The sequence below is a fragment of the Chroicocephalus ridibundus genome, chromosome 4 (genome assembly GCF_963924245.1).
Source record: "Chroicocephalus ridibundus chromosome 4, bChrRid1.1, whole genome shotgun sequence".
NCBI lineage: Eukaryota > Metazoa > Chordata > Aves > Charadriiformes > Laridae > Chroicocephalus > Chroicocephalus ridibundus.
In genome coordinates this window covers 47,344,155-47,361,083 of record NC_086287.1, presented here as the reverse complement: position 1 = coordinate 47,361,083, position 16,929 = coordinate 47,344,155, and the positions used below count along the sequence as shown (strand labels likewise).

General features: G+C 39.9%; 1 protein-coding gene across 19 annotated transcripts in view; it reads left to right on the top strand.

The window, feature by feature from the left end:
- CELF1 (CUGBP Elav-like family member 1) overlaps positions 1-16,929 on the top strand; it is a 68,071-nt gene that overhangs the window by 44,256 nt on the left and 6,886 nt on the right. For 10 of the 19 annotated variants that reach the window (XM_063332064.1, XM_063332068.1, XM_063332077.1 and 7 more), the window contains 6 exons: positions 596-724; positions 4,075-4,188; positions 4,368-4,553; positions 5,404-5,547; positions 7,124-7,292; positions 13,354-16,315. In XM_063332064.1, the coding sequence (XP_063188134.1) occupies positions 596-724; positions 4,075-4,188; positions 4,368-4,553; positions 5,404-5,547; positions 7,124-7,251 (701 nt within the window). In that variant the 3' untranslated portion in view covers positions 7,252-7,292; positions 13,354-16,315. Of the gene's footprint in view, positions 1-595; positions 725-4,074; positions 4,189-4,367; positions 4,554-5,403; positions 5,548-7,123; positions 7,293-13,353; positions 16,316-16,929 lie in introns of those variants that run through there. The other 9 variants (XM_063332079.1, XM_063332078.1, XM_063332075.1 and 6 more) reach the window with 2 other exon arrangements.

Sequence of the window (16,929 nt, the reverse complement as noted above, 5' to 3'; positions counted from 1 at the left end):
TGTGGTCAGAAGTTGACACCTAGCATTGTTTCACAACTGGCTGTTGCTTCCTGGCTGCCAAGGGGACCAAACAAAATGTGATGATGCTCAGCTGGTGGTGGGTGGGTTAAAGGTATGACTTTATGGCCACCATGGTGTGTAGGCCTTCTTGAAAGAATTCTGCAGTTTTTACTGTTCCCGTACAAAGAGAGTGGAGGGACACCAGAGAAGAGGAGTTTATTGGTCTGGTGTCTAGACAAGTTCTCTAGCTTACAGATGTCAGACTCTGGCTTAACTCTCAGTTAAAGCTGCTGTGCCTTTGTGACTGGAGAGAACGCTGCTTGAAAATTTCTGTACTCTGGAATCTACATCTGGGATCATGACTACCTGGTCTTTTACCAAAACTCATCTATCTGGGCAAACAAAAATATTTTTTTTTTTTAGTTACAACAAGGAATCACAATGCAGAAAAGATCAGTAACTAGTATTAAGCCTGTTGCTTTTTAAGCTCCTTCTCATTACTCCCTTGTGATGTGCTGAGGCTGCTGGATCTGTTAAGCTTGGATGACGGCGACTATTATAGGAGAAACTCTGTGCTTTCTTCGATGTGTTGCAGGACTGAATGCGATGCAATTACAGAACCTGGCTGCATTAGCAGCTGCAGCCAGTGCAGCTCAGAATACACCGAGCGGTACCGCTGCACTCACTTCCTCTAGCAGTCCCCTGAGTGTGCTCACCAGCTCAGGTAAGAGACTGCCTATGCTCTACTGTGTTACGACGTGGGTTGCCTTAGGAGTCGTTTCAGGATAACGTCACCTGTTTTGTATATCCCTTTATTGTCACTTTTATGTTGATTCTTTAATAGACAAGCAGTTTTACAAGTAGATTCAGTGGCCTTTATTTAGGGTAGATATCTTTGCCACAAGCAAAGACTTCTTACCTGCTGTGTTCCTTCCTCCGATGGTCAGATTAATTTAGCGTAAAAGAATTTTTGAGGTCATCATGAAGCAGAAAGGTAGGTGACCTCTTTCCAGTCACGTTATTGAAATCTCATGACGTATTTGGTTTCTCTGTGATTTTAGGCAGAGATGCCTTAAGCATCAGTAAGGCATTCAGTGCACTAAAACAGTACAGTTTAGATTTCTCTGGTGTCAATGAAGACAACTACCTTATAGAAGCAGAATAAATAGACCCCTAGCACATTTATTGGAAAGCGGTTATCTAGAACTGAGTGTATGACTTGCACATAGAAGTCAGTATCTTTCTCTTCTGGATTTTTCTTTTTGTGGTTTGGATTTTTTGGTTTTGTTTGTGTTGGTTTGGGTTTTCTTTGCTTTAGGTTATGTACGCTATTCAGAGAGGCTAGAACGTCCAAGTAGCATTCTTCCGCTGTCTTACTGTTAAATGTGATCATTAAATGCAACAAGCAAGCAAAACAAAAAAATAAATTAGATTGCACTTACATCAGATGTGCTCAGTTTTTACCACAAATGTGATTATTTCTATCCTGTTTTCAGTTATTTCTAAATACTGAAATGGGAAGGGAGATCCTGTATTTTCAGGGTGTCAGTTTTCCAGCATCTACAGCATGGTATGTGGATTTGGGTTTGGCTTTTTTGTTTCTCATAAAAAAGCCAAATTGCTTATCCAGTTTTGAAATCCAGCCTACAGAGTTGACATCCTCACCTGTGACTGTGAAAGACTAAAAGGGGTTAGGGGTGTTTTAAATTTATACGTAGCTTTTTGTATTGCATAGGAGGACCAAGGAGCTGGACTAAAAGATTATAAAGAGATTACAAGGAAAAGCTGTTTAGAAAACCTTATGTCACATGATCAGGAGTTAAACTGTGAGTGCTTTGCACAGTTATCTACTTGGAGAAATCCGCCAGAAAGAATTCAGTTCAAAGAGCATTCTGTTGCTGGAAAGGGGATTCTTTTTTTTTTACATGAAAAGTTTGTGGTCTGCAATTCTAAAAGATTAGATTTTCAAAATTTATCTTGACTCCCAGCTATGCTATCATATTCTATAATTAAAAAAAAAAAGTTGATGCTATAGAAGAGCTGCATTTATAACCCACTAATGCTCTTCATCATAGAGAAAGCATGAAGGTGAATATATCTGAGAATTTCTCCCATGTTCCCTCATGCAGTAGCAGAGCTGGAATTGCCAGGTTGCCGTTTGCTGTGACTGATGTTTTGAACTAAGATTTCCTTGTTGGCTTTCTCATGTACTGACTGGAGCAAGTTTGTTCTCTGATTTGTTGAGGTGGGGAAAGGAATTGGCAAGTTGTGAAATTCAAATGCCAGATGTGATAGAAAAGGCAGAGACAGCCTCTTCTCAGAAGTGTACAGTGAAAGGACAAGGGCAATGGACATAAGTTGCTACAGAGAAAGTTCTGACTGGATATAAAAGAAAAATAAAATTAATGGTGAGTGTGATTAAGCTCAGGAACCAGGTGCCAGAGGGGCTGTGGAATGTCCGTCATTTCAGAGATTGAGAATGCAATTGGAACAAACCCTGAACAGGCTGACCTAACTCAAGAGGTTAGACCAGCTCTGAGCAGACCATTAGACTAGATGATCCACAAACATCCTTTTCCACTGAAGTTATGCTACTGTTGTGTGATTCTTTGGGATTAGTTTTCCCTCCCTGAGTTTTGGCTGTTTCACAGCACTCTGCAGGTTCTTTTTCCCTTGATGATAGACATATCTTGGGATTCTGTTCCACTTTTGATCATGCTGGTGGAGGGGCTAGGGGGTGGGGAGCAGTCCATTAAGTACCTTCTCTGCTCAATCCAAACAGCATTCTAATTGCCAGTTGTATCAATAAATGATTATGTGTCAACAATCAAGTAATCATGATGGGTCATTTGAATTAATATCCTATACAGGTGTGTCAGTCAGTTCACTTTTCACAGGCTTGTAATACAAAACAGTCACTACTGTATTGCTCTTTAAACTTAATTTCAAGTATATCAAAAGAAACAGAAGTTCAAATTAAGGTAATCTACAAAGATTATGGACATGATAAAATAAGAAAAGAATAGTATTTTTATGATTATATAGCAGTAAATAAGAAGAGCTATGCATACTGCTATTAACCCAGAAGTTTAAATTTACTGCACAAGATGCACTGGAAAGTACTTATGGCTTCTACAAGTTAAAAGATACTGAAGACTGGTGCTGCAGAAGCATCTTGTAGTCTGCTTTCAGGAAGAATTTATCTGTCTGACCAAGTGGGTAACAGAAGAACTGAAATTCAGGCATTTTCAGTTTCCTTCGTGTTTTTGTGATTCTCAGTTACTTTTTTTCGCAGACTTTTTTTCTCATGGTTTTGATGTCTATTTTTGTAGAACAGACTACCTGTTGTAGAATTTGGCGGGCTATGTAAGCTGTTATTCTGCTAGGTACTGTATCTGTGGACTTCTCTTACTGAGTAAACATGGTTGAAGATGTTAGTGGCACAGTCAACAGAGGATAGACTATGTATTTTGGATGGAAATTCCAAGACTTTTCTTGGCCCTAGCCCCAGCTGATGCAGCAGCATTTTTAATGGAAAATCATTTCATGTGTCAGAATAATCTGATCATCTGCTGTTCCTGTTCTGGCAGTATGGGAAAACCCTATGTTCAGTTTGACTGGAGCTTTCCTTAATGTCCCTAGTATCTGTGTTTCAGGTTTCTTTCACCTTGTGTGATGTTTCAAGGATAGAAGTTAATACATAAAAAGTGATTCTTACCCAGTTTAGGCAGCAGGAAACAGTCACTGCTGCTGGTCACCTTATATTGAGGTACAGAGTTTAGCTAATATTTGTATATTGTCTGAATCTTAGGTGTCTTATCCTTAATGAAATTATTATTGCTACAAAAGGTAGGCAATATAACGAAGTAGTAGAAATTTTTCAAAAATGTAGGAAGGGATTAGGAGATACAAGCAGTATTATCAATCATGTTGTGTGGGTTTGGGATTATTTTTTTTTTTTCTGACATAAAGTATACTGTGTTGCTTTGATCTGTTCCTTACTAGCCTTTTCTACGGAAATAACTTCATGAAGAAGTTGAATTATTGCTTAAGGTTAATTATCTTTTCTAATAGCAGGTTCCTCACCTAGCTCCAGTAGCAGCTCCTCTGTTAATCCAATGGCTTCTCTTGGAGCATTGCAGACACTGGCAGGGGCTACAGCAGGCCTCAACGTTAGCTCTTTAGCAGGTAAGCTATGTGTTGTGGTGGGTTGGGGGGAATAGCTGATTATCATTCCTCAGGCTGTGCTAGTTCTGTGAGGTTTTTTTTCCTGCTCCCTGCTTTTTGTAATAATGCATAATACTTGAAAGGTAGTCAGTCTGGCTCAGTGGAAGTGCTCAGTCATCTTTATTTTCTTTCTTATACAGGAATGGCAGCCTTAAATGGAGGACTTGGCAGTGGTGGTCTCTCAAATGGGACAGGTAGCACAATGGAAGCCCTCACACAGGCTTATTCTGGAATCCAGCAATATGCTGCTGCTGCATTGCCCACACTCTATAACCAGAGTCTCTTAACACAGCAGAGTATCGGTGCAGCGGGAAGTCAAAAAGAAGGTAGGGAGAAAGTTGTAGAAACAAGTTGAGAGGTGTTTTCGAAAGCGCAAGCTCAGCCCTTGCTCAGACCTTATCTGCAGAGGTTTTTTTTTGATGGCATTTTTTAGAATCTTAAAGTTACTGAACAGAAAGAAAGAAAACCTGTGAGGTGTCTCTCTTAAGGGCTGTCCAAAGTAGTTTTTATACAGGAAGCTTTTCCCAGGATTTGTCTAGTCTTAAATGCTTAGTAATAGTACTCCTCCATCTTCTTGGAGAACAGGAGAGTATGAGTCTGCGGCCTGATATATCCCACTGTCAGAGAATCAGTTGTGGTTTTGTTAATTTTTTTTTCTTGGTCCTTCACTTCTTCCCACAGATACTTAATGCCAGTCTCTTCACTCTTCATATTCAGCATCAATTTAACATGTAGTGTAATGAACAATGCAAGAGTAAATTTTCAGCAGAATGTAGGATGATGTTTAGAAAAGAATCTGTCAGATTTCAAATAATGTGATTACTTGTATTGAGATTTACTTAGTTTCTTTGGGCCACAAGCTTTGCATAGCCATTTTTGTTTAGTCAGCGTCTGAGGCTCAGACTTACTGTTCAGCTTTCATTGCAGCAAAGATCTGTGAACCAATTTGGTACAATGTGGAAATAGTGAGAAAGAGCTAGAATTATTTGAATGACCAGAACCAGGAAAGGGTCATGCTGTTTTATTCTGGAATCAAGTACTCCACAGAAGTGGGAACAGCAGTTTCATTGTTTTATCTAGAAAATTTGGCTTGAATGGCTCTTTCACCTTCTTTTTGTGTAGTGAGTCTGTTATCCATGCTTTTTCTGAATTTATATTCCTACTTGTTGTTTGAAGGTCCAGAGGGAGCCAATCTGTTTATCTACCATCTCCCCCAGGAGTTTGGGGATCAGGATTTGCTGCAGATGTTCATGCCATTTGGAAATGTCGTCTCTGCCAAGGTTTTCATTGATAAGCAGACCAATCTAAGCAAGTGTTTTGGTACGTTGGGTCTAATTGTTACCTGTAGAAAGGTGTCTTCTTTCTAGTTATCTCTTTTCAAGTAAATCTTCTAGTCTAGCTTTGAAGTCAAGTAGTGACGCTTTCTCTATATTCCTAAAAAAAAAAAAATATCAATCTGAACTATTCCAGCACTGAACTGTATTTTTTTGATTTTCATTTTGACTTTTTGCTTTTCCCTGATTTCATACTGCTATGCCTCATTATACTGTTTTGGCCCTAGATAATTCACTATGATTCATGTTTGCAGACTGTAATCATGGTATAGTTCCTCCTCTTCACCCTTTCTGTCTTTTCACTAATTGTTTACATTGCCGTATATGCTACTTACTACATTACCATTATGAATGATTTCTATTAACATTTTTATATATAATTATTATGGCTACCATGTAGTGCAGAAGCACTTGACTCTGAAGTTTTGTAAATGCGCTGAAGGCAATTTTTAAAGCTTCCCCCTAATTCTTGAAAACTTAGTAATAGTAAAAATCTTTTCAGCTTTTATTTATTACCTAACTTTGGTTGCATTTGCTCTGCTTCCTGTGTGTTTAGATGGGAGGCACATCAGGGTGGGAAGTGTATCCTAAAACTGTAAATCAACCTGTTGTGCTACTGTTACTATGCAAATAGATTATTTTCAGTTAACTGATAAAGTCTGTGATGCCAAAAGGGCAAAAAATGTATTCTCACTTAGCTTGTGTAGTAGGAGGCTGTGCATGTGGACTGAAAGATTCATGGTTTTATTTTCCTCACGTTGAAACCCCAGTGTGAGCAGTTGAAGCATTTTTGTAGTGCTGTAAGATCTCATGACTCTTTTGATAGATGGAGATTTGTGGTGGTGGAATAGGGGAGGTGAGCCTTTCTCTATGGTTTTGATAGTTCTGTTGCCTACATAATATCCTGTATTTTTTAGTAATGGAGGCAAAAAACGTGGATAATCTGATGCTTTATAAGAACAGAAAATATGCTGAGGATCAGGCTGTAACACCTGCATATGGAATGATCTCCCCAGGTAGTGATGCCAGCCATTGACTGGAGTTATTCAAAATGGATTCTTTCAAAAATCTGGAGAAGTTTGTTTTGAGGATGCTCTTTTGTCCAAGAGAAACCTAAACATAATAGCAGTACAAGTGCCACACTGCTTTGACAGCTACTTCACTCCAAAAAAATCTATTCCCATAATGCCAAGGGTGTGATTTCAGCCTTGTATCTTTAATGACCTTTCATATATAGATTAACATTTTCCAGGTTTGGTTTTCTCCCAGGTATGAGTTCTTTATAAAACAAACAGCAGTACTCGTTTTTGTTGGAAGACTAGAAATTTTAATTTCCTGAGCTTTGTATATCTTTTGGGCAAAGTTCTATATGTCAGAAAGCAATGCTTTGTCTGAGAGCCCTTAGTAAGAAGTTTTTATGAAGAGTCTAGAACAGTTGTGAGCTTTTGAAAATGGCATTTTGTGCAAGCCTCTTCTACCTCGTGAGTACCTGCGTTTCCAATTGTGAGTAGCTGTTGTGGACAGCTTTGGCATGGTGTAATTATGTATTTTCCTTTCTTCAGGTTTTGTAAGTTACGACAATCCTGTGTCTGCACAGGCTGCCATTCAGTCAATGAACGGCTTTCAGATTGGCATGAAGCGTCTGAAAGTACAGCTTAAGCGCTCTAAGAATGACAGCAAGCCATACTGAGCGCCCCTCCCCTCTGGGACTGGAGTGAGAAGGATCTTCTGGTAAGTTGGAGAGGAGCGCGCTTAGTGATTCGAAGCCCTAAGGCTGTGTTTTTACAGTCCTGGAAGCTGATCCATGCCTTCTATCTGGCACATCTTCCCCTGAAGACTCGGCTGCAGCCTCTGCTGAGAATCGTGCTTCGGATGGAGGACAAGTTTGTGCTTTTGTTTCCAGTGTTTTACTTTGGAGTTTAGGTGCCATATCGCTGAGGTGTTTTTTTCTTCCCCCCTCCCCCCCCTCCTTATTTGAAGTTTGCTGTGTTTGTAACCAGTGTGTGTTGAGAAGGACCAATGCCAGCTCCTTGCAGGTGGGGAGGGAAGGTTAAAGGGAGCAGCAGAAGCTGACACCACACTGCCTTGGGGTAGAGAGAAGGGGAATCAGAACTGATACCACACCACCATGGGGGAGAGGAGAAGAGAAAGCAGAAATAACACAGAACAGCTGATGAAAACAAAGATGGGGAAGGAGAACTGAGTCATCAAAGTTTGGGTGAGCAAATAACTGGCTCCATGTAGCCTTTGTCATGCCCCATCCACTCTTAGAAATTTCCTTAACTGTATGCCATGGTGGAGATATAGTAAATCATCTCTAAAGGAAGAGACAGGCTAGAAGGGTGAACACATTAACAAGCCAAAGGAAAACTGCAGTGATTTTTTTTTTTGCTGTATATAAAGTAGTGTTTATATAGCACTGTGAATGTACACAGCACTTTATTAGATAATGTCCCTGCCCAGAAAATTTCACTGTCCATTTACAGTTGAATATTAATGAGATGCAGTGAATTTCTCCATATTTAAGAAAACTTATCCTATGTACTTTATCTAGGTTTTGTAGAAAGGCATAGAGACAGACAGCTTAGTCTGGATGAATACATCTGGGACTGGAAACAAGAAACTTTTGATCCCTGGTAGCCTGCAGAATTTTTTTGACAACTTTTCTTCTTAACAGTTCATCACATTTCCCATTTCTGTGGAATAATGTCCTTTTTGCAGCATATTAATTTGAATTCATTCTGATAAGCATAATGTAAGTGCTGTTTGTTTCTCTATTAAAATGTCTGTTAAATTGAGATACAAAGCCCAGAGGTACCCTAACACAGCTCTTGAGGCTCCTGTTTCATACATGTTCTTATAGCATTTGATTTCTCAAGTCTTAACTGTGTTGCAAAGATAACTTCCTGGCTTTCTTTTTTTTTAAACAAAACAAAACACAGAACAATTTGTGCGATGATTTGGTCTAGTAATTAAGTATTTCTTTATACTGCAGTTTTCCTTTAAGGTGGTGTGTACCAGAGCAAAACAGGCTAACACAGGAGCTGTGGAACCAGAGCAGAGCATTGAGCCATTCAGTCTTATTCTGTTTTTTTGGTACTAGCTGTTATCTTCTATATTGAAGGAAAATTGAACACACCCCTTCAGTGAACCCACACTTTTTCTGCACACTTGTGAAATTGCTAATGCATTGCTAAGGGCCTTTGTTATACACTGGTTTTAGGGGGCTCAAAGGACTTTTGACACTCTGGCCTGAGTTGTTTTAAGAAATCAGAGTCCCATTTTATGACTACCAAAATCCACCTCTGTCACAAGAGGAAGTTTACAATTTCTGTGTGTCTTTAACAGAAGTTCCATTTACCTCATATTTTCTCCTTTTTCCTTGTTTTCTTTGTATTCCTGGTTTGTGATGCTGTTTCCCAGGGCACCAGCTAACACTGCAGTCTGGGAGCAAGCTGCTGAATAGTGAGCGTGTGGGTCAGACATAGGGTTGGGACTTTCTGTTCTGCTCCAGCAGGAGGAGCACTAAACCCATCAAACCTGAGATCATGCTCAGGATCCGCACCCATGTGTGGTGGTCTTTTGGGGATGCTGGGCATTCCCAGGGACTGGTTCCCCGGGATCTCAAACCTCAGAAGTACAAGGCCTGACCCATAGCATCCAAGAAGAGCCCTTTCCATTCTTAAATTGAAAATCAAACAGTTGATGCTGGTCTGTCTATATTGATGGCAGGCAGGTAAATCTATCAGTATTATTCAAATCACTTTGTGGTGGCAAAGGTTCAAAGGCCAGATTGCCAAATTTCCCAGTTATGCTGGCATGTGGTACCCTTCTGTGTTAATTATTTGAATCTCTCTAGAAACGTGAACATACACTTAAGTGAACCATGTACACTTGAATTCTGCACGATGGGAAAGATGTGTCCTGGTTTTCTGAGAAAAGAGTGTTGGAGTGTGAAGGCCTCCAGGGTGATAGTGGGATTTTTTTTTTATAAATAATATACTTTTCAAAAAAAGAAAAAAAAAAAAAGAAAAAAAAACACATAGTTGGGAGCAACTGCTCCAAGTGCAACCTGCTGTAACCAAGAATGTTGTTTCTATTTTTATAGAAGTTTTATACCGCTCCAGGGTGGAGAATATTTATTACCTAAATTATTTCACTGGAAAAAAAAAAAAGGCCAGGGTTTTGTAGAATCCTGAATGTGATTGTTTTACACACATAACGATGTGCATGATTGAAACTACTGATTTTCAGTGGCCTGTTTGCAGCCCAGCAACTGCTAAATGGGGAAGACGAACGCTGTGAACCAGTGGAGGAGAGCACTGCGCTCTGGGGTCTCTACAGTCACTCTTACCTTCTTTGCACCCTACCCCACTGTACTATCTGAGACCTTTGTCCTGTTTTTCTTTTAATCTGACACTCTGGCCTCTTTATTAGTCATTTCCGTTGCCCAAAATTAGGTATTTTAGCTTCTGCATCCAACAGTGTGTCCTCAGTACTGTAACTTATGGATCAAGCTTGGCATTGTTGCAAATAGGTGCAACTCCTGTTGACTTTAGGAGATTCACCAGTTTACACTGTGGCTTAGTTTGATCAGTGACTCCTCCCGGACATAATCACCTTAAGACACCTAAGTTGGGCTAGCTCTTGTGCCTTACTGGCATAACTATAAGTATTGCCAAAAAGAAAAAAAGAAATCTATGCAGGTTAAATTTTAGATGTGATCCTCAGATGGTTTGAATCAATGTGGTTCTGCTCTCTTCAGTAGAGCTGCATAAATTTTCACCAGCTGAAGATGCTGCCCTTCTTGTGTATTTGTTTCAGATTTCCCTTTCTTGGTGTATCAATGTATATGTTGCCAAAGTTAATAAATGTATCAAGTTTGTGACTTGAGCAGATTTTTTTCTGATAACAGAACTGATCAGATAAAGTCAACATTTCTGTGTCTGTCTGGTGGCTGCTGCTGACTCTGGAGATTTAGGCTCTTGCCTTCCAGTCTTAAGCCAGTTTTCTTTTTCACTCATTGTCAGGGAAGTCTGGGATTTTTGGGTACTTGGGGCTTTTAAATTTTATTTTATTTTTCATTGCTGTCATGCTCTTATTCAAGCGCAAATCAAATCAGTGTCAAATGCTTTATTTCCTGGATAGTAGGGTAAGACTTGGGTGAGTTCAAATACACTGCAGAAGGATTGGCTTAAGTAGCCACAGGGACAAAGTATTCTGTATGCTCATAAACCAAAGAATATGAATTTTCTACAAAAAAACCTAGTAGGACTTCTGATGAAATGGAATTCCATATTACGTGTGCCACCAGGAAGTACTTACATATTTTTAGAAATGAGATGGAAACAGCCTACTTCATAGATTTAATTTTTGCCTCGGAAGACATCTGATTTTACTAGATGTGTTGTAATAAGATGGAAGTATTATGAACAATTGATGTCTTGGTCTGATGCTACTTAGTATTGACTAAATGAAATAATAGGTTCTTCAGTCCTGTAGATAATCAGCAGTCCAAAATAGGATATCTCTTGGAAGTTTAGGTTTTTTCTTCCAGTAATACAAAGCTTGCATTATTAGAAAATGCCTTTAATATATAGTGATGAAATTTTAATCCTAGTCAGAACAAGGATTGGAATTTTTCAAAAGTATCTGAGGCAGTCATGGCAAATATCTCTTTATATTTTAATGATGAGGCAGTTTACTAGCTGTGGGTGATACTATCTGGAAAATGGGCACTTCAAAGTTTCTCACTGGCAAATACATCTGGCAAATAAGGAAAGAGCTTTTCATGTGTATACTGAAGGTCACATAGCATGATAGATCCTGCTTGCATGATAGAATTAACTGAATTGTTTCTTCTTGTTAATGGTTGCAAGTTAGGGAAGAACAGCCAAGCAGAGTGAAATTGTTCCTATTTCATTTGGAAATACCTAAAAGCAACTTCGATAAAGCAAATTGCAAATCAAGGGTGCAATTATGAACATGTAAAATGCTTTGAGAGCTTCCTGTTTCAAACATTTAAACATAAGGATGTTATAAGTCCCTGAGCATACCTACCACAAAAGATAAAACACAGAAGGCACAATTAACACAGTTGTAAGAATAAAACAAGGGCAAACTGGAATAACTTCCCCTAAGTCATTACGTTCTTATCTGGCATCCCATGGCTCTGCTCTTGTAGGCCAGTCCTTCCTCATGGCTTTAATGAAACTTAGTCTTTCCCCTCAAAATTGCTGAGTGAAATATTTGAAAAATCTCTATCAAAAAAAACCCAAACAAATCACACAAAGAATTTCTATGGTGCGTGCTTAGGTGTCACTTGATTTCATGCCTCTTGTTTCTCATGTCTCAGTTCATGATGAATTTGCCTTTCTGGTTTAGGACTGAAATCTTATAGCTATCTGCAAACTATCTAGAGTATGTCTAGAACTACAGAAATAACTGCAAGAGTTGCGTTGTGCTCTGTTTGCTGGAGTTGGTTTAAACTCCACACTAAGTCCTTTACCTGCATTGGAAAGTATGAAGAGCAAATTAGTCTCAGCAGATGTAGTAAGTAGAGTGTTGCAGGCTTACTGGACAACGTGCTGCTTGTTGCTTTGGAACTAGAATATAATACTTGCTATTCTTAAACGTGCTATAAATGCTATAAGATAATATGCAAGTCTCACCTTGCTCTAGTCTCTAACCAGCAGCTTTGAGATGTGCTGAAGAATAAGGCCACAAACAGGACATAAAGGGGGGGGGGGGCTGGGGAGGGAGGAATAAAGAAGAAAAAACTCGCTTCCTCTCTCCCCTACTGCCCACAGTCTTCCCAAAAATGTTCTTGTCTCTTGCAGCTCACAAGCTGAGGGGAGGACACAAACGTATTTATATCACTTAATATAAGAATTATTTTATTTATAAACTCTTCAAGAAAGCTTCAGGAAACACACTTTTTTCTACTCATCAAACCGGCAACAGTGACTGTAGAGCTTCTCAGAGTCCAGAATCCCCTCCTCATGAAGTCAGGGAGCTGGGGGCTGTTTATATAAAAAGTTGGGAATGGAAATCCCCTGTGCAGGTCTAATGGTATGAAAAGTGCTCAGCTAGGACAAGTCTTAACTTGCAGTCAAGTCTTAAGGCATTCTTCTCTAATGTGTGGAGTTTTTGTGTTGTATAATCGCTCCTCCCCCGCCCCCATTCCAAATCACCTACCCCCAGTTTCATGGGCTCCTAGGGAATGAGAAGGGACTGTAGCTGAAGGAAAGAATATGGATTTCCTGGGCTACTACTGCCTAAGAACTTCCCATGTTAGGATGCAAGAAAAGTCTCAGCCGTCAAACCACCTGTGAATCCCTTGTGTCCTCTGTCTTGTCTCTCATGGTCTTAGTCTCTGTGGGCAAATGTTAGCCCTGGAGCCATATTTTTTTGGAGCCAGTCTCCTGGGGAGGGAGCTTGCTCTGTTCTTCTCCTAAGCAGAGCTCGTGGAGACACTGGGCACGGGGCAAGGTGAATGCATGCTAATCAATGTGTCACTGGGCTGTGGAGTGCTCCACAGCCTGGGTGTTGAGAGGGAAATCCAGGCCTCTGCTTCCATTTGGTTTCTGGCAGTTTGATGTTTACTCGGTGTCCTTCATGTACTTCGACTTTTACTTGTCCATTGTTGGCATGTGCTGCCCTTCCCTGTCAACTCCCTTCCCCAGGAGATGTCATTGTACAGTGCGCATTCTTGTTCTCTCTCTCCGTGTTTGGATGTACTGCTCTGTGTAACTCAGTGGGTCTCCCTCTTTCTGGTTTGTTTTTTTTCTAGATTCCTGCCGTTTGTTCATCGTTGTGCCTAAAGCATGTCGATGTGGCGTTCAAGTACATCGTCCAAATCCTTGTCTCTTCAGCTTCTCTGATGCTTGAACTCTCACCTTTGACCTTGTGTTGACCTTTGATGCTGATGTGTATTTTTATTACGTTTGTTTCTTTCTTTTTTTTTTTTGTGCTGCCAAATTGGTTTTGCTAGAAAGACTGCTGAAGGGGAATATTTAAATTTGCATTTGAATATAAAAGAATTTCTATTTTTCTAGACCTTCGTAAGATAACCACTTGATTTTGTGAATCTGATTCTTTGTAATTGTCTTCAGAGCAGCCTTGCTAGCATACCTTGTGGAGTATTTGTATTTCTGTGAACATACAACCAATCACTTTCTAGGCTTAGTTTTTTCTGTGTGCTTAGTTTTAAAAACACAGTTTCAAAGAAAAAGTCAATTATATGGTGTGACTCAATCTTTCGGGAGACTTCCTAGTCACATTTTGCTGATCTGGTTTCTGTGCTTGAGGAGACAGCATGTGTGTTTATGAGTTCAAACTTGTGACTTGAGTGGCATCAACAGACAACACTTGAACTACATTTTCTTCTGATTGTAGCTACATTTTTGCCCTGACATTTATTGATTTATTTTTATTATTTTTTCCCCCTGCTTCCCTGTGCAATTATCAGTCTGCAGTGAAAATTTGATCAAAGTTGATGTTGTATTTTGTTAAACTCCAGCATGCTTGGTTTTTTGTAACTACAATCTCCTCAGCAAAATGTGATGTTATTGTTTTAATCTCTCAAACTAAGATAGTGCCCAGAAATGTTTTGCATGTTTCCTGCTGTTTTCTTCACACCCTCGTATATATCACCTTCACCTCTCTGTTTTCTATAGTTTGTGCAAAAACTGAGCAATTTAATGGGTTTTAAAGGTATCCTTTAAATTGGTGTTTTTGGTATGACAAATATCTGATCAGAAGCCACCTGAGGGCATCTACCTGTGCACTTAGACTGTCTGCCTGACAGAGCACCTGGACCTTGTTCCATCTCCAGTGCTGTCAGAGGCTCCCAGGGGGCTTGGTTGCACTCTTCCTCTAGTGGAAGTTTTGGTGGAAGGGGATAGCTGGGGAGCAGGAAGGTTGGGGAACTTCACAGTGTTTCTGTTTCCAAAGTTACCTGAAGCTAGGGCTTCTTTGAAACGCTCTTTATGAGCATTTTGTGTAATTCAGGGCACATTTTTGTGAAGTCCAGCCCATCAGCCATACCTTGGTGGCAGAATCCTTGAAGGGTCTAGGTTAGCTCTTTAAATAAAGTGTTTGAAATATCCCAGAGAAAGCATTTGTAAACCTGGTCCTACAGCTGCTGGCTCTTTTCCCAAGTGACAAGCACAATACAACAGCCTCTGAAGCTGTTACCTGAACAGGGTACCATCCCCAGCTCTCTTCTCAAGGGCCTTAGCTGGGGAATCTCTACGGAGATTTTTTAGTTTTTGTTTAGTTTTTAATTGGGTAATGAGCTAAGCAGTTTTTCTTGGCTTGCAGGGTGAACTAGAACAGGTTACTGCTTTCTGGGTAGCAGGCTTCCCCCTTCCCTACATACCATCTGCACAGGTAGAAACTGGGATGTAGCATCTAGATGAAGGCACCTGAAGAGTGTATGCTGTGATGAAGTTTCAATCAGAGGAGAAGCAAGCTAGTGTAGGTATCTTAATAGTAGAAGATAATGTGGAATGAAATCCCGGGAGAAAGGGTTTTGCTGAGAAAACAAATTGTGTTTGACTGGATAGAAATCTTACTGTTGTCCAGTGTTTGGGATAATGCAAAATGCAAAAGGATTTTTTTTCTATCCTACTCCTGAGTTGGCTGAGGATACTGTGTTCTCAATAGATATTGGCTAGACTTGTGTAGACAGTCCTTAATCTGCTTCTAAGACAGAACGTGTTTGGATATGGTATATATACCTGGGAGTGAAGCGTGAGGCTGGATGAAAAAAGGATAGACACTGATTTTTTGGGGAGGTAGGGTTGTGGGCTGGCTACTGTTAGTCCCACAGTCTGAATGCACAGGGCTGTGTGTCAGTGGGGGGCACCGATGCCCTGCAGTGCATTGAGTAACTGCCAATACATTTCTGTACATGCGCATTTGGTTCCATAAGGAACTTTGGGGAAACCTGTGGAAAAATATCTGAAGAAAACCAAAATGCCAAACGTTGGATGTTTCTTTCCTTTCTTCTTTCCTTTTCTTCCTTTGGTTGTTTTAATTGTTCTGTGGTGGTTTTAATGGATTTGAGACAGTGGAGCAGCAGCTGCCTTTCTGATTTTTGGCTGCTTTTTGTGAATAATTTAAAAAGAAAATTTACATTTTGGAGACAAACCTGTGGGCTTTTTTATTGGTACAAACATTGTATTTAACACTAGGGGTTTTGTACAGTTTTTTGCCTTTTCTACTAGAAAACAATGTAAAGTGATTCACAATGTGACGAGAAAACAAATTGCCACTATGACCAAATGTAGAGTCTGTTCTGCAGTAACGGGATTTAATCAACTCGAAGTCGTGGTTCAGTCGTAGAAATGCTTTTCTTTACCTTGTTTGAGCTGTTCCTTTTTTTCTTGTTTTGATTTGCAAAACAAAATGTCTTTTTGTGTGAAATTGTGTTGTACTCTGTAGAGAATTACGGATTTTACTTTAATGGTTTAAAAAACAGAGGAGCACGCGTTGCTTTTCTGATCTGATCACAGAGTTTGTGTAGTGGATTTAAAAATGAAAAGATTTGTTACAAGTTTGGAACGAGCGAGTATGTGTTAAAGGAATTTTCTTCCTTTTGTGTGTGTGTTTATTTTTTTTCTTTTTGTCCCAAAGGGCAACTTAAAGCTGTTTTAATTGCACAGACACACCGACAACAAGTCATTTTGTATATGCCAAGTGTGGTACCTTCCTTTGTTTATTTGCTATTAAACTGTTTGAGAAGAGTCCTTGTGTGTTGTATTTGTGTCTTAAACTTGAGGTTCTTTTTGGGTCCAAGTGTGGGAAGACGAGTTGAAAGACTAGAGAACTGCCTTCTGATTCCTTAGCTGTGAGCCACAAAGATTTTCATGGCCCAGTACCACTTGTTCTGGATGTACAATATAGCCCTCCATTTTTACCTCTATGTAGATGAGCTACTTTGAGTAGAAATGGAAAAGGGGGGTTTTTTTGGTTGTTTAGCCTTCGTCTCATTTAATTTGGCAGTCAAGTCCCCTTCAGACATTAGATATAGAAAAGCTGGGAATCTTGGATAATGCAAATATGTGATACACTGGATAGTGAGGTGTAGGCATACCCAGCCTCATCGAATTGGTGCTCCATAGCCACTTGCCTGTCTGTGCACTGTGCTTCACGGTGTTTCAAGGACTAAATAACTTCGGCATAGCACCAGACTTCAGCTATACAGGAGCAGTATGTGTGCATAGTGGTGTGAGGGATTAGATAGGCATTAGATAGCTCATACTGCTCCAAAGAGCCCCATACCTGCCACTGCTTCCTTACCCCTTCCAGGAACGTGGCCAAGCTTGCTGAACCTATCCTAGTTCTGCAACGTGAAGGTATC